The sequence below is a fragment of the Momordica charantia genome (assembly GCF_013281855.1).
Source record: "Momordica charantia cultivar OHB3-1 chromosome 6 unlocalized genomic scaffold, Mcharantia_2.0 BLBB01000006.1, whole genome shotgun sequence".
NCBI lineage: Eukaryota > Viridiplantae > Streptophyta > Magnoliopsida > Cucurbitales > Cucurbitaceae > Momordica > Momordica charantia.
Window position 1 is genome coordinate 3,772,743 of NW_028275164.1, and position 18,165 is coordinate 3,790,907.

The window sequence follows — 18,165 nt, forward strand, 5'->3', positions numbered from 1 at the left end:
TATTAACGTGATACGATGGTACAAAGTTCCTTGTTTTTTGCCATTTTTTGTGTTGCTGTCGTACAAGTTTTAACATTATCTTAAACAAACCAAAACCTCCTCGAAACAAACACCACCTATCTCTCTCTTCTCCACATGTCACTCATTCTCTGTCTTCAATTTTCAGTGAATTAACCAAATTGTATGGGAATATCGTCTTCTAAATCCTAATGACATTGCAAAGATATCATGTTAAATTACCATAAAATATCTAAAGATATGGGATTTGCAGAACCTTTGCTTTTTTCTCATCGGATTTTTTGGATGTTATGAATGCGATTTGACCACAATTTGACAACTTTATTCCATTTTGCCATTTGGGACTTTTTTCTTTTTATCATATTAAAGATGAAATGAACCCCTTTTTCAATTGAGCACACTATTTCCACGCATCGTTTGTCCTGTTTACAATAGTTCATCAATAATCACAATTACCCTAATATTTCCCTCCCTTACCATTATACCCTAATTTTTATTTCTCACCTAGATTATAGTTTGTTTGACCCTACCCATCAACAGAATTATAATTCAATGATAAAATCATCTAACTTTTTTTTAGATGGAAGGCGGCTAAAATATCCACCTCCAATATTTGTTGGTTAGAAAGAAAAAAGAAACTAAGATATCTAATTTATGGTTGTTTAAAGAAAAATCTAGATATTTAAATTATTAAAATATCAGGATTTTATATTATTGTTCATCAAGCTCATTTGGTTTATTATATCTTATCAAGTACATCTTTTCAAAATATGTTTCAACTACTTATGATTAACTTTGGAGAGTTTTTTTTACGACATGAGCTTTAACTCAACACCATCTTGCTTTTTCTTTGGAAGTAATTTTACCTCAACAACTAAAAAATGAATTTTTTTTTTGACGTTTTATTTTATTTTATTGTCAGCAAATACGAGAAATATTATGAATGAAATGGACCTTAAAATTAAGAGCTCAACATCCATGAATTGGTAACATTCATGTTTCTTATTTCTTTTTCTTAGTTTATAATGAAGAAATATGAATTGCATGGAGGTTGAATTATATGAGTTGCATATGATGGAGCCAAGAAGCTCATAAGACTACTCTTAAGCTCTATAAATGGGTGCCTAGGCACAATTTACCATGCAGGTGCTAAGACTGAAGCGTCGCCTTGTTGGATAGTGAGCGTCATGGCACCCAGTTAGGATGATAGAGCCGCAAACCAACAAAGTCTCCAAGGCATTTCTTATTTAAATGATAGTTTTTTCTATTCTTCTAAAATAACAAAGAAGAAGTGAGAGAGATGAGACTGCAATTCTTCTTTTGAGCTCGAGAGAGATATTGGGCCGAGAGAACTTAGATATAGTCATTGTTGTGGATTCTTAGTAAGTCAAAAGTCATTGTTGCAGTAACTTGGAAGTTTTGTAGAATATTGAGAGATATTAGTATAATTTTCAGAACTTGCAGTTGAAACTGAAGGTTTGTAACAAATTAATATAAACTATGATGTTAATTATCTACTAATATTACTTTGTTTTTTCTTCTATTGTTATTTTTATTTGTATGGCTGTATAGATCCAACGAGAGGACTAATTTCCAACAACCCCCTTCGTAAAAGAGACCCGTCATATCCAGTAGACACCTCATCACACCAACACCCCACAAAAGATTGAAAATAAAGCAAAAATAAATTTGAACAGTTAACAAACAGAAAAATACAGAATCAATTAATTATTATCGTATCAGTACAAAAATAAAATAAAATAAAATTTAAAATATTAAATCAGTTTTTTCTACGGAAGCTAATGAAAAGGAACTCTTTTTTTCTTCTTTTTTCTTTTTTTCGGAAACCAAATACTAAAACGACAAATTGTCCAGAAAAGACCTAAAGGGATAAACCGATCTTTTAAGAAGGGTGCCCCTAAAGAGGATAAAAAGTTCAGCTGAGATTTCGACAACGGTAATTTTTATTTCCTTGTCAGAACGCACTAGAGGGGAGGGTTGATTTTTAGAGTTAAAAGGGCATGCAGAAAGTGAAAATGATTTAACTGAACATGCCCATTACCCAGAGGGACAGACAGGAAGGCTTCTTCTTCAATCTGCCAACGATGAAATGTAAAAAGACAACTGTAATCTTTAAGTATTTTCACAGCACCACCCCATTGATTAAGCTTTTTTCTAATCAATGTGAAAATTTATCCGAATAGAACTAATCAACGTGGAACTTTACCCCAATCGTTGAAATTTGTTTCGAGACGGACAAAAACAGCTCATTAAATGAAACGGTGCAACTGAAACTGCATGCAGTTTCACCTCGCCGCATCAACCCACCCTCCAATCTGCGCACTCTAACACGTGCCCTCCTGCCTCCCCTCTCTTCCTCCACCCGCTCGCCTCGCGCACCCTAAATTACTCTGGATATCTGTTCTCTCATAAGATTTTACCTAATATATTAATCCCAAAAACTGATCTTTCAAATTTTGTATTTGAATAACTAGATTTGAGATGAAAGCATAAAGATGAGTAGGTCAGGTGTTTGAATTTTTTCTTTTCTTGTGTGCTAGAGAAGGAAAAAAGATGAAAGTTTAGTTGGGTGATTCAGAAAGAGGGAAAATATTCATTCCGTCTCACATACATGTACAGGTTTCCGAGAGGGAAAAAAATAATTCATCTTAGGAAATTTAGAATAATAGCAGAGCTCGTATTGAGGCGTCCTGATGATTGCCTGTAATACGAGCTAGCTGTCCACTCTCTCTCTCTCTCTATTAATGGCGGAACACGACAAGCGTATGAGTGCCCAACAAAACCAAAACCAGAATTAGAAAAAGAAAAAAAAATTGTTAATGGGTCCTCGTCTGATCTGATGAGGATTCAGGAGTTTCTCTGTTTTCTGTACTCTGCGCCTCCTCATCTCCAGCACTGCTCTGTTTCACCATCTCCGTTGAAGCAACTGATTTTTCACCCTTCTCGCTGTCGCTGCTGCTACTATTGCTTTTTGCGTCTCCAAAAGAAGACGACCTACTAGACATGGGCGTGGCCAAGTACGTGGGCTTCATTTCGCCGGCCATTATAACCAAGATTTTCTCTTCGAATACAGGGGCCGGCCGCTTCTCGGCGCCGTCTCCTTTTCCGTCGCCGGCCTCCAGGTCCGGCTCCCGGTTGCTCCCGTCGCCGCCGTCGAGGTAGCCGGTGAGCTTCCAGTAGGAACAAGCGAGGATTAGAAGCGCGAAAGCGATTAGTCCTAACATGGCAGCCAAACCGCCGAACAAGTACGGGACAGGGGAATGCCATGGAGAGTGCTGCTGCTGCTGTTGCGCCGACGGAGCTGCTGAGTGCGGTAAGACATTGAAGGGTTCTCTGCTGGCCGCCATTGTCGGGAATTTATGGATTCCTTCTGCAAATTTTAGATTGGGAATTTATTTTAGCAGAGGTGAATCGAAGATGGTTGGAGCCGGGGTGGGGGATGAACCGTTATTTATAGAGAGAAATAAAAAGGGCAAAATGGGTTTTTTGGGTGATTAATGTCGTCATACTAGTGAGAGGTGGGGTCAGATGGTGGAGAAGTGGGGCCCTCCGCCCTCTGATTCTTTACAGCTCAGTGAAACGCACCCAGGGGCTGTTTGGTAATTAACTATTCAGTGATTATGTCAGGGACCGGATTCCTGGGACGTTTGGCAACACACAAAAACTGAAGAAATTTTCCTTTTTTTTTTTTAACGCCAGTTCAGTTCGGCCTAATTTTTATTTATTTTTCTTATCTCACAAAATTATATTTCTTTTTTTTTTTAAATATATATTCAGTTTTCTGCCGTACAGGTCCAGTACACTATCAGGACATCTACACTTGAGGGTCCCACCGTAAATAACAGAAATTTTTCTGATATTAGTAATTAACGAATTAGTAGTTCATATTTACGTATATTTTCATGGAAATAGGGATAAAAGGTTGAAGTCGACATATATTCCTTAAAAATTTAGAAAAATTTTAAAAATCGTAATAAATTTATAAAATAAACATTTTCCTATTTCTAAATTACTTAAAATAATTAATATCAATATTATATATATATATTTTTGTTAATATCTTGTCATTTTCTTATAGTAAGATGAATTTAGAATCATGTGTATAGTCCGATATCGAGTTCTCCACTCTCACGGCTTTACTTTTGGTTTCACCCAAAAAGTCTCACATCAATGGAGATAATTATCCTCCCTTATATACTACAAATCACCCATTGGAGATAATTATCCTCCCTTATATATCACAAATCATCCATTTCTCTAACCAATATAGGATTTTGTTTGCACTTTTTACAAACCCAACACTATGTTTACATAGAATTAAATGCTGAAAGTTCAGCTTCTGAACATGAAAAACGTTATTTGGTATCACAAGGATAAACACAAAAAAAGTGGCCTATCATGCTTTAGTTTCTTTGGCATGGCTTCTCATGTGAAGAACGCGGACCTCATTTATTAATGATCAATATAGGACTACTTTCAGAAATCTTTCACCAAACTCCTTAGCCGAATATTAAAGTTTTTCAGTCCCCCACATAAACCATTGATATAGACTTTGAAGACAAGCTAGCTAATTTCTATCCAAAGTACATGCATATTCATTCTTTTGATATCACATAGGTAAATAAGTAATGATATGAGTTGAGTATTTTGGAAATTAGTGTTGGTTCTCAATAATTGAGCCATCTTTTACTCTTTTTAACAAGTCGTAGGTTCGTGTCCGATAGATTATTTTCTAAAAGATATATATTTGAAAAGAAAATAAAAGGGAAAAAGTGGGGCAAACAACAAAAACATTAAGGCTGGCTGTTGCCCCCACCACCATTTGGCAGCTTTGCTTTTTCACTTCGTGTGTATAACGCAACTGAAACAAAAACTTATCTATGTGCTAACATAAACTAAAACCCCTTCCCACCAAACTGCTGCCCCATTGGAAATGGAATCTCTATAATTTCATTTAATATTTATCCTTCTTTTTAAATATTGATACACTTTATGCTTACTAATTATTTAATTACCACGTTTGGGAGATCATGAGTAATTAAATTTCCAATTAACATTTAATAAGTTCAAAGTTAACTAAAGTGGCATTTGTGCTTTGATATTAATCCAAGTTTTAGATTATTCTATCTCCTATGATTTCTTTGTTCACAATTATATAAAGGTTTGAGATTATATATATAGTTTAATTTAACATAATTTAGTAGTTCAATGTTTTAAATAATGTATAAGAACTTGTGAGAATGATTTTACTGGGGCATCTACTATATAATTCTTTAATTCAACTGGTAACATTGTATATTGATTAAAAAAATATTCATGAGTTCAAATTAAATGAGTTAGGATCCTGGTGAAGAAAGTTTTTAATTTAAAAATATTATATTAAAAATTTTAAAAAAATTAAATTATGATCTCAATCTTTTAAGCAATTCTCAATATTATCCTTAATCCTGAAAAATTCTCAGTTAGGTCAAAAATATGATATGTCATTAAATTATTATTTTATTAGCATAAGACGAATAGAATTTCATGAGTTAAATAGCAGGTTAATCGTATATGTTAATAAAACAATAATGGGATGATAGGCCAACTCTTTTGTTATTACCAAAATTTGATTAAAATTTTTAAAAAGTTAAAAGAGGAAATCGGAATTATCTGGCTTTTTTATTCTTCTTTTGTTATTAACTTTTTTTTTTCTTTCATCTTGCTGTCTTGCATTTTCTTTACTTTGTTAACAAACTTCCAATCCAATTCCCCACCCGAACGTACACGTCAAGGACACTTGGATATTCCTTCCATTTCTCTTTAATATATATACCATCCAATAACCTAAACTCACTTTACATTATATTAATATCTTATACAAACTTAAAATCATTTAATATTACCCCCACTAACACCATCTTATCCTACTGCTTCCTTGGATTATTATTAATCTACCATTTATTAAATCAACAGAATATATTTCTCCTTTTAAACAAATCCAAACCAAATCCCACTCTTGCCTTTATTTTATTGTTTCTTGATTTGATAAACTTAATTTGTTCTCTTTCCCCCCAAGTTTCAATCTTCCTCCTTTTTATTATAGTGCCATGTTTGGTGTGAAATCTTTTAACTTATTTCAGTCGTATTAATTAATTGCCTTTTCTTTTTAGAATGACGCCATAATTTAAAGTTAAATTAATTTTTGTATATATATCTCAAAATTTTCATTATTGACATGAAAGTTGATAGGTACAAAACTCCTCCATCACTTTCATGCAAACATAAAAGGAAGATAAAGCTCCATATGAAAATGAAAATTGAAGAAACAAAGAACAGAAGAAGCAAATAGATGGAACAAAAGGAAATTGGAAGCTTCATGTATTGGACAAATAAAGAAACCGACGGTACAATACTATCTTGTAAGCATAAAATTTATGAATTTGATTCTTTTTTTTTATTATTATTTTATAGATAGATATTAAGGGTGATGGGATGATGCTTGGTGTTCTTATAATGAAAAAGAAAAATGGCATAGATCCAACCATAACAAAACAAAGTTTATATTATAAAAATAATATATTTTTTTAATTTTTTTTGTGTTTTGGATGCAGCTGTTAAAGGTGGTTCAATTATTAACAAAAAGCTTTTATGATGGGTAGCATTCATTGTTGTTCAGTCAAAAGGGGAAGCTCCGCTTCAGCAGAAGTTGATAAGCTTTGAAAGCAAAGTTACCATTTTGAAGTGCAAAGATGGTTTCTTTGGGTGAAGGAAAATTAGGGTTCTAACAGAGAAACTATACAGTAAAAACTATTTGGAGAAGACGATGTTAGATTAAACGACCCTACTTCTGATCCTCTCATATCCGCCACCAGATCAGGAGTAGCCAAATCAGTTAATTAAGCTTTGAAGATAAGGTATTTAAAGTCATTAGTATTAATTAATCACGCTTATTGGGAACAAAGTACTCATGATAAACAATAACACACCAGAATTTTTCTGTACGAAATCAATCGAACCTTCCTTTATTTAATTATTACTTAACTTTCTGCAAGTGGGATTGCCACAGATTAACCATTGTTAATTATTATTGTTGTTGTTATTATTATTTTTATTTTTATTTTTATTTTTAGCTGCTAATGAGGTCATTGGTATTCGCTGCATGTATGATTGCTTTTTTTTTTCCAGGCTATTTCCCTGACCACTTTCCCTCTCTATTAATTATATTATTTCTGTGTAAATATAATATATGATCAATTGATGACCCGAGGGAAAATAATATCAAAAGGTATGTGTAAGAATAGATGATTAGTTTAGATAGTGATGAAATATAATTATTATGTAATTACTAACGAACACATATTCTTCGAGACAATGAAGGGAAAATCAAAGCAACGATGTGCGGAAAATACGAGCAACTCAACGATGAAGAGGAATATTGTCCTCCTCACTATTAAATATTGGACAATTTATTATTATTTTAAAAAAGTCTCTGTCTTTTGCATTTTTTTCTTTGTTCTCATATATATTTAATGGTGATCAGGAAGAAAAGATTCCTTCTCATTGTTGAGGAGTCCAGTATTTCCTGTAATGTGACTAATATCTTATATATGTCCCATATAGATCTCACCATTCTAAATTTCTAGCATGATAAAAATGATGATTAAAACAAGATAGGGGTGTGAAATCAAACTCAAGTTGTACAACTTCTAACGGAGTAAAATAAACCAGGAATGAAAATAGTAAGTAGTTAACATATATTCATAGAATTGTAGAATTATTTAGTATTTAGCTCATGTGTTAAGAATCACATCGAAAAAGAAGAAACTTACCAAAGTTCATAATAGATATAGGCTACTCCCCTCGTTGTCAATTGGATTTGAGATAAAACTACATGAATATTGATATGTTATCACAGTCCAAAAAACTTAAGTGAACATCCAATCCAAAAAATGAGATATGGCCAAGATCGGTGAACCAAAAGAGCAACGATCTTGAGGGGGCGTGTTAAGGATCTCACGTTGAAAATATAAGAGACCTAACAAATGTTCAACTCCTCTCATTACCAATTGGTTTTGAGATGGAACCCATAAATATTAATATGATATCAAAGGCTTCCAAAGGTTCAAACGAGCATCCGGTCAAAGAAAAAAAATTCATTTAAGATTGATGAATCCAGAAGAGCCATTGAGATGGTGGCATTTATTGTTTAATTGAAATCTTAAAAAAAAAAAAGGATGAGGTATATTCTACTTTCTTTTTTAATTACTATATATATTTGTGATTTGTTGGATACTCTTATTCCTTGCTTTTCTCTCTCTCTCTCTCTCTCTCTCTCTCTCTCTCTCTCTCTCTCTCTTCCTATTCTCTATATAGTTTATTTGATGATGGGGGAGAAGAATATGAATACCCTCAAACAACAAATTGTGGCAGGACATGGAAGATCAAAAGGAAGTGGATAAGGTAGTTGAGTGGAATTGAGACAACAGATTAGTGGGGGTAAGTGGATAAATAATTGGTTGTAATCAAATTCTTTAATTACCAATTCGATAATACATGATCATTAAACATAAAAGTGGGATAGGGGACCATTTAAGGAAATTAAGTGGGAAAATGTTTGGAATATAATGTGTCACTGCTTAATTAATTAATTAAGTTAAAATGTTGGTATATAGAGCAGTTACTTTGAATGTAACTACTCTCTCCAAATTTCCTTAAATAAAAAAAAAGCTCCCTCCAAAAGAAGTTTCACAAGTCAACACATTAATGAATAAAAATTATAAATAAATAAATATTAACACAGTGGAATAATGCCGAACTGAGCCACAACATATAAGTAATAACAATATAAAATGATATTTATGGTACTTAAGATTAAGGTGTTGAGTAGTGGTATTAGTCTTGTTAATTAATTTATAGAGATATTACTGTGGATGCACTCGGTGCCACGATTTTTTCTATAATTACAAAAATAACTGAAAAGAATAATAGTTTTACTAAATTCAACTAAATGTCATATATTATGTACAACATTGTTTGTGTCAAATTATTAATACACCCACATCGGTTTGACTCTATATAATTTTTAACATACAAATATGTTTAATTAAGTATAAATTTTTATACTTCATTAAAAATAAGACACTCTACCATTTGTTCGGTCATGGGTGTAAATATTGCTTACTTCATTTATTTTGGTTCATATATTTTTAAAATATCCATTTTGATATTTATACTTTCAAGTTTTGTTTATTGTAATTCTACATTTAAAATTCTATTTTGGTCCACATACTTTTAAAAAGTGACTATTTTAGTGTTCTTTCTAAAATTTTAACACAAATTTTATACACAAGTAGAAACCTTTAATAATATTTCAATTAAAAAAATCCTAGAAATCTTTAATACAAAATTTTGGCTACTTTTCAGAAAAATTATTGACTGAAGTGTTATACTAAAATTCTAAAATTCTGATTCAAATAAATGAGATAAAAAAAAAAAAAATATATCAAATGGTCACTTTTTTTAAATTATAGTGATTAAAGTGGACATTTAAAAAATACATAGACTTCAATAAATAAAAATTAAAAGTATAGAAACTAGAATAGACGACTTCTAGTGCATGAGCAAGATTCTAGCTATTAAGTTAGGTTTAGGTGTACTTTAAACTTTTCTTATTTATGTTTCAATACCTTTCTATGTCCTCCCTTTCCTAATAAAATCTGACTTCCAAACTCAACTAACCATTTCACATCCAGAAAAAAAATATATAATAATAATAATATAGATATACTGATAATTTTTAAGCTAATAATTGTATATCCCAAAAGAGATTGCCAATTAGATGACGTATCTGAAATGACCCAAAATCATTATCATAATTGAAGGCGGAAGAGAATATAATGAAGTGATTGGAAAAGCTATAGCCATCTTTGAAAAAAAAGATGGTGGGTGACATATCAAATTGGTAGAGCAAAAAATAGGTCTTCCTATCAATTATTAGATTTTGTTGTCATGCTTTATCTTAATGCAAACAAATTTGCTTTTTGAAGCACTCACTTCCATTTAAATTTATGAACCATTCAATCAGCATATATCAAACCAGAGGGCACTGGAGATCATGTCTTGTCCTCCAAAAATGCCTCCGGAGAACAAAGAAAAACGAAATTTGAACTTCCTCGGACTACTGATAGAGATGGTAATATGCAATGCAAGAAATGAAATTCCCTACCAATTCAAAAAACTGAAGCGATTATGCGTCTAATTAAAGTTAATATTTCTGATTACAAAGTGGAGAGCTTTTAATTTAGAATGTGGGTCTGTAAAATTGATGAGGTGGGACATGGATCATGTGGCTCTGCCCAAAACACAGAGGAAACTGATTTGGGTCCTTCTATTAATAGGCAATCAAAAGGACAAACCCATAATTTACCATGTTCTAAGTTGTAACTTCTATCACATTTCACAGTTGCGATTTGCTGATCACTTGTCCTTCTAATGCCAATTGTACGATTTCAGTTTTGGAATCCAACCCATAGATACAGTTGTTTTGTCTTTTTCTTTATTGTAAGTTGATCTAGTTTTCACGCCTACAAAATGTATGTAATTAGCTAGGTTTGGTAGAGGTAGAGGTAGAGGTAGAGGTAGAGGTAGAGGTAGAGACGTCTCAGATGTTGTGAACAAGAGTACAAGATCTTATCTCCTAGAGATGAATTAGAATTAGGTGGGTCGAGCTACATTAGCCTATATAGCGTTTTTTTATACTCATACTTCATATGGGCATTCCCTAATTATTAGTCTAGAGTGGGAAGATTTTGAAAGAAAGAAGCAATGTCATTCAACGGTAGGAGCTATAACATCCAATCAAAACAACCAAAAGTAATCATCCAAGGAAGTGCACTGATCATAAATCATAATCAGCATTTTGTATGTAGGTGTCGACCCCAGTTACTTTTTTTCCATGTTTCAGAAGGCAATGACATACAAATCTCATTTGCACAACTTTAATCTTCAAGATCACCTTTTTCTGTCTCAAGTCTCGACAGGTCTCGAGTGCAGTTTGAATTAACCCCAAAAATTTTTGTTACTTTCAACAGAGTCTTGGCTTTTCACGCGGCGGATGGTTGATTCCTTTGCCGATGATAAGGTAATGGATCATATGTTTGAGTTTGACCATGCATAATAGTGAATTTGTATATTATCGTCCTCGCTACTGTTTGCTCTTCTACCTATTCAAGGACAAGTTCAATGATAGTTGTACCATTCTTAAGTTTTACTGCTACAGTTTTGATCATCATGTTTCAGTTTTTTTTTTCCTCTAATCCTTTTTGTATATAAATGCCTTTATTCATGTATTCATGATAGTACCATGTTCCCGACTTCATAAAAAATTTCATCTTCAAATCTTGGTCAGAGTGAAGTTATCCGCTGTCTTTATGGATATGTGGCCTTAAAAAATGTCAAGCATACATTTCTCTACTGACGAATGTAATCGCCTAATTCAGCTTGAATTATTGACTCAATAAATTTGTATTAAACCACTTTGCGGTTCTCCGACCTAAGCAACAACCACAAACCTTAGCCTTCTGGCTACATGAAGATTGAAACAAAGCATCAGAATCCTCCAGGTGTGAATAGAATGCACTATTGAACATTTTTGTGAGCGTCCTGTGCTTCCTGAAATATCACAATCAACCCATCCCTCAGTTCGTATTGTACCATCAAAACAAAGGTATGTCACCCAAAAGTTAAGGGGTCATTTTACTTTTTTCTTTCTGTTGGTGTACTATTTGAGACCCCATTCTGTTGAAAGTATACCCCAAACTCACATGGGCAAAGAGCATCAGAGACAGAGAGGCTACCTGAAGAATCGGGCGGGTTACAGAATCATATATATATTCAGTCTGTCATGAGCAATTACTATCACCAAGGGCCACATAATACAATCAACAATGGCCTGCTAGGAGGTCCAAAAATAAAGTTAATCAACCAATTCTAATAACAAGAGACGGATATATAAAATAATAATGATGTTTGTATGTTGTGTCAACCACTCTAAAACAGTCATGCATTTCTCCAATCATAAGAGAGAAGGATATCAGGGGTTATGGAATGTTGCACAGAAAGCACCAAACAAGGTGGGGTTAAAAAAAAAACAAGAATGGAGTGGAGTGGCGAATTGCACCAAGGAGGAGAGAGGGAGAGATATGATATCAATATGTGTGGAGGATGAGTCAGTCACCAATAAATATAAAAGAACAAATGCGATAGCGCACTTGTTTCTTACAACTCGAGTTGCTAGCTGAGGACAAGGGTTGGGGTGTGATTCCCTGACCCCATAAGTGACCCACCGGCCACCCCCACTCTCACTTTGGGCTATCTCCAAATTTCTATTTCACTTCGTTAGTCCAATCTTTTCCCACACCCTGGCGCTCAGACATGCTTTTATCACTAAAAAAGCTGCAAATGGGTGACTCTCTTACCTGCTCCTACATAATGAAGAAACGATAAAAGCAGAACAAACAGCAGTGCATTGGATTTATTGCTCATATTATCAAAAGGGGAATAATTTAGCACCCCACACAAAACAGTACCTATGGGCCTTTTTCATGAGGCTTTTTATCCTGGACAATGGTTTGAACTTCAGTACTCGTACTGCTGAAGAGCTTGGGCTGATTTTTAAGCCTAAAGCCTACATACCCAAAGCAATAGTCTATGACCAAAGTTGTGCAAAATATACTAAAGAGATTCTTAATAGATCCTCTAAAAATAAATATTTAGCCGCACCATCATCCATAACTTGGTAGTCAATCATACACGGGATTGGGAAGATGATGCTGTTTTCTCCGGGACGAAGACAATCAATTGAGGCCCAGTGGAAGTAAAACAAATTCAGGGAAACAAATATCCTCTCGAAGTAACCAGCCGTTCTCAAACAACGCTCCACCAGTACACCACCACTTATAGTTATAGTTTACTATTCAACAAACCAAATTGCATAGTTTGAAAGAATTTGTTGGTGCAAACAACTCAATTATAGGAAGGACGATGAATTAAAACGAATATCACATAAAAGGATAATACCTACCAACAATAATATGGCACTTCACATCCAAATATCAAGTAGTTAAGTATCATCCACGGCCTAAAACGTAGAAGGATACAACTTCAATCAAACGTAACTAGTAAAAAGCTATAGTCCCATACAATGGAAGTGCCAACTCTATCTAAATAATGTGTTTTGCTGGATGATCATCATTTTCCCCTGAAATTTTGAAAAGAAAGTTAGCTGGTGCAAGGGAAATAGAGAGCGCAAGTTCAATTTCACTTACGTGTTCATCATTAACGTAATATTGTCTCCTTTGAGGAGAATCCTCCCTGAAGGAGAAAAAAAAGGCATTTCAGATATTGTTATTGAAGTAGAGATGAGGCAGACAACAGCAAAGGAGGGGGGAAGAAGGCATACCAAGTGTCTTTTTACTCTTTTTCTTAATATTGACTTCCTCAGCATCATCCAGAACTAAATTCATGTACTCATCAAATCCCTGTACGGTCAAGAAATAATATTAATTTGAAGATAACACCGTGTTAAAAGAAACAGATTCCTCCAACTACCTCCCTTATAAGTTTAATCATAACAATTAATTAGTCAGCCAAAAGAAACACACTAATTACAAAAAAAAAAAAACAATGGAATGAGAAAACCACATTTTCTCACTTCCAAGATAATGCCACAAACAAATTCCTGCATGTAAATTACAGAAGCAGTGAAATTTGTTTCCTATCCAAAAAAAAAGAAAAAAAAAGGTAAATTACAGAAGCTGAGGCATATCGGGTAATAGTTGAAAAATTACAAATTATATAATGTTAGTTTATAGGAAAAATTAGATGTCCAAGCAACAATATTTTTTTTAAAGAAACAATGTCATAGATGGTATGAAATTACAAAAGAAAGGAGCCAGACCCAAAGGCCAAGGAAGGTACTCATTCAAGATGAAAATTACAGTCCTAGCAAGTGGATCTAGTGAATGAAAAGACAAGCAGCATGTTGAAATTACATCACAATCTATGCAGCGTATTTACTCCTTTATTTGCTCAGAGAAACAAGAGAATGAGATTTATAGGTAGAAAGTGATCTAGACAAGGTATGCTAGATTAGCGTGAACTCTATGGCTACACAACAAACAAGTGGGAGAGGCAGGATTCGAACCTACGTAGAAAAACTTCAACAGATTAAATCTGTCGCTTTTGACCACTCGGCCACTCTCCCCTTCCCAGGCCGAGGCCCCCCTCAATGGGTTCTAAGAAGGAGGGCGGCGCCCTGAATCTGTGAGGCGGTGGCAGCCACCAGCAGGGTCACGAGTACCATACCACATCATATTCGAGATGGGCTTGAAAAAGGACCCGCGAGAAGCCTTTTGCACCAAGCTAAGGAATGAAAAACTCGGCTGCCTATCGGCGAGAACTAGGCTTGGCTTGGTTAGTAGTGCCCGCCCCCTTGTCCTGGAGGCTCGCCGGCCCATTCATTCTTTAAAGCGGGCCGGCAAGCCGAGCGGACGGGGACCATCGAAGAAGTGCCTTGATGCATCGCAGCCACTACATATTCTGAGGTGGGCAAGGAAGGAAGAGGCGGGATATGTCTAGAGTGCTATATTTTGAATTAGGGGCTTGCCTCTTTCTTTCTCTACCACCTATGTCTATCTCCTGTCAAGTGTGCTCCCTGCCACGCCTTCTGGTGGGAAGGCCGACAACTACACGGACTCTATACCAAGTCATGGATGATAGAAATGCTAACGAAGTGACACCCTTATACACTAATAAAGGAGAAAGGCGGCTAAGTAGGGTCGGCCACAGGAGCAACCTAGGCTTCTAGCCTTCTACTCTCTCACTCTGCTGCTGGTGCTATTTCTTCTGCCTCCAGAAGCTGCGAACTCTTCGTAAGGGTTCTGGGATACCTCAAGGCCCTTTTTCACAGTAATTTACTAGCTTAGAAGCAAGAGATGCACGAAAAGTATCATCTAATAAAATTGCATTTAAAAGCTATTACATGGCAATAATTAGCAAAAACAAGAACAGACAAAAAGGACCTGAAATATGCAACTACATTCAATTGTGTTCAGTCATGACTCAATATAGCAAAAGGTATCACACCATTAGCACATCAAAGATTAAAAAAAGGAAAAAAAATCAGAAGTAAAGAGACTAAAGATTCACTGTGTTCGTATGAGAAATAATGAACCCCAAAAAAATTAGTTAACAATTTTTGTAATTCATCTAAAAATTCAGAGGATATCATTTGTGTATAATTTATCGCCATACGTCATATATTGACAGGTTGAATGCAGCACAAAAGAAATATGAATCAAGCTTAATCGAGTGTAGAACAAGGCACAATCTTCGATAGAAGAATAAGCTGACTTCACGGTGGCAGTGACTTCATGGTGGTAGTGACAGATGAAAATCTTTTGTTTGTGTTATAGGGAATATGAAATAGTCAAGCTGCTAATGAACCCCAAAACTGACCAAATGGAAGTGGGCCATGCTTAAAATAGAAGGGCATAAATAATGCAACAAGAAAAGGGTAGAGTTCTAAAAAGATGATGAAGAAGCCATGAGACCTTGACCACATCAATCCATATACTTAGTTAACTGATCTAACCATATTAGAAGACCTCTTAAGAGAAATACCGCAAATCTCAGAAGTACTTGACTAGTTCACTTTAGGGAAACTAGAGTTTCGACCCAAATGGTTTGGTCACATTGGAGAGAATACCGATATAACACTGTGTTCTATACATCAGCTAAGGCCCATCAGATTCCAACTCTAAAATTGGTGCCTGGTGGCCACCTCCACCATAGTAAATAACAGAACAAATACAACAACTATTTACACCACTGGCTAATTCTTAAAGGAAAGATGGGCTACCATAGGTTACCTTAAATTTAAGCTACTAAAAGTTCAAAAGATAATGAAGACTATTGAAGGGCCATTCTGATTGCAAAAATATTTCCATTAGAGACTTTGTATCTCCAAAAGTAAAACTGAGACCCTAAAAACTTTCACTAGCTACACAAGAAATAGAGAAATTACAACTATGTACTATGGTCCATTCCTATTCCTTGAGGAAGTGTGGGTGACAACCTATATAAGCAGTAACTTCAAACTATGTCCCAGAGACGCCCAGTTTTCAGCATGTTTCTGCATAACCCTTAAAGGCACTCTAAAATGCAAACAAAATACCAACGCGCAATCTAGAAGGCATGCCAATTTATTTTGGAACATGGATTTCAAGTAGGTTCAAATTCAACTTGCAACAATTAAACTGCCTACACACCCAGAATTTGTTTCAACTCTAGAAATTTGAAATGGATAATGTGAAGTAGAATCTTATGTCCTAAGCCAGAGCACGTAAGAACTTTCCGACACATTCAGTCACGTCCTGTGCTCAAAACATAATTTCAGTAAGGAGCAGATTAGAGTAAGTCGGAGTGTCTATCAATCATAAGCATAAAACTAGAATGCTGTAAACTCATTTAACTAAAATCAGAAGATCAACATATACACAAACAGAGGCTTCATTCCCAGGTACATTAATTGCTAATACCAATATATATAAACCAACAATAAATAAAATCTTACAATAATTCGGCCTTCGATCCTAAGGTCCTTTTGCTCAAATAGCCAAATCTGAATACGGGCTTTCTGCATTGGTTTCAAACAAGAATCAGAAAACCAAATTATGCTAGGAACAGACAGGTAAAATAATTAATTTGGAAAAGTAAGTTCTTACACTTTGAAGAAATCTGAATATCAAGTTCTGGTTCCAAAGTAGGACCGGGAACAAACAAACAAAAAAAAAAGGACAGATAGGGAAACCATCAGTAAAGCGCAGAAATCCAGCTCCAAAGTAAAGTCAACGAAGGAAGAACGATGAATAGATATACGTACAATCGGCTGGGTCATAATCCTCTGCACTTTGGTGCTCGCCATGGCTATCGAATTTGCTTCGGCGGTGAGAGGGCCTTGGCGCTTAGACTTTAGGAGATACGAAACCCTAGCACTTTCACTTCACTTGCAGTCTATGGAGACCGATACTGAAAATGGAAGCACCGCGCGCAATTTAGTCCAGCCCTAATTATATATATGGCACGACTTTTATTTTCGAAATTAGCGCTTCCAAAATAAAAAATAATTCACATATGCCTCCTACCAAATCAAGAAATTGTAAGTTGGATCCAATTAAAAAAGTTAATAATAAAAATTAAAATTAACATTTTTTAAAAATATTAAATTAGACCTACTCCACCCAAATTTTTAAACATATGGCCGATTGTCAATTTCATGAAAATATTGATAAAATGTCGATATATATTTCTGTAAAAATTAGAGAAATTAAAAAATAGTAAAAAGAATTTAAATTAACAAATAAAAATTTTCCATGTATAATATTAGTCAAATTTTGTTGATGTTTTTATATTTTGTCTTTTTTTAATAGGATGGAAATGTCGATTTGCTCTTCATATCGACACAACTGATACTTTAAATAATAAAATCAGACCATATCACAATAGTAACTTTGAAGAGGTAATCATTTATCCTAGAAAAAATAAAATCATAGTTATGCGTCAAACTTAATCCTTATTCCTTATTGATAAAATGTTCCAATGTTGAAACCAAAAAAAAAAAAATAATAACGAGTCTTGATGGATTGACTCTTTTAACCAGAGTATTGTCCTAAATAGAAGGAGCTAGAGGTAACTTAGATGAGGGTAGCTAACATGACTATACTTGTACTTTATATAGTGAATTTTTAATTATTATGGTAGATAGTAGAAAGTTATTAATATATGAACCTACAAATGAGATATGAACATATATATGTATATGTGAATTAAGTAAAAAGTTGCTAACCTGAACTTAAACTTTACTTATTTTATTTTTTATTTTTTAAAAAAGTTTCTCATCTTTATTCTCACACGTTGTATTTAAAAAAAAAAAAATCCAATGTTGAGTGCATATTTCCACCACAGATGTTTAGAGAGATTTACTATATTCAATGACCAAAGTAACAACAATCTCTAAAAAAAGTGTGACAACTTCTTAACTAGCCTTGTCCTTTATTTTTGGGAAAAATCCCAATTAAGGAACCG

General features: G+C 34.2%; 2 protein-coding genes and 1 long non-coding RNA gene across 14 annotated transcripts; 1 reads left to right on the top strand and 2 right to left on the bottom strand.

The window, feature by feature from the left end:
* Window positions 1-2,609: 2,609 nt before the first annotated feature.
* Window positions 2,610-3,470, bottom strand: LOC148210565 (protein GLUTAMINE DUMPER 3-like). The gene has a single exon (XM_088125382.1). The coding sequence runs from the start codon at window positions 3,384-3,386 to the stop codon at window positions 2,856-2,858; it is 531 nt and encodes a 176-aa protein (XP_087981508.1). The 5' UTR covers window positions 3,387-3,470; the 3' UTR covers window positions 2,610-2,855.
* A 2,809-nt stretch (window positions 3,471-6,279) lies between these two features.
* Window positions 6,280-7,138, top strand: LOC148210566 (uncharacterized). The gene is made up of 2 exons (XR_015791577.1): window positions 6,280-6,440; window positions 6,633-7,138. It is a non-coding gene; the product is annotated as an uncharacterized LOC148210566 (long non-coding RNA).
* Window positions 7,139-11,394: 4,256 nt separating this feature from the next.
* Window positions 11,395-17,139, bottom strand: LOC111007114 (uncharacterized). 12 transcript variants are annotated; one of them, XR_015791574.1, is made up of 10 exons: window positions 16,964-17,138; window positions 16,806-16,832; window positions 16,655-16,717; window positions 13,481-13,559; window positions 13,347-13,392; window positions 13,103-13,279; window positions 12,802-12,991; window positions 12,609-12,706; window positions 11,780-11,876; window positions 11,395-11,691 (listed from the first exon to the last, which is right to left on the bottom strand). XR_015791574.1 is itself a non-coding variant. In XM_022279311.2 (6 exons), exons 1-6 carry the CDS (start codon window positions 17,003-17,005, stop codon window positions 13,270-13,272), a joined length of 267 nt encoding a protein of 88 aa, XP_022135003.1. In that variant the 5' UTR covers window positions 17,006-17,138; the 3' UTR covers window positions 13,064-13,269. The 12 variants fall into 12 exon arrangements, 2 of the variants coding, with proteins under 2 accessions (XP_022135003.1, XP_087981509.1); XR_015791569.1 differs by lacking the exon at window positions 11,780-11,876 and adding an exon at window positions 11,877-11,971; XR_015791571.1 differs by having other exon boundaries at window positions 12,609-12,991.
* Window positions 17,140-18,165: the final 1,026 nt, after the last annotated feature.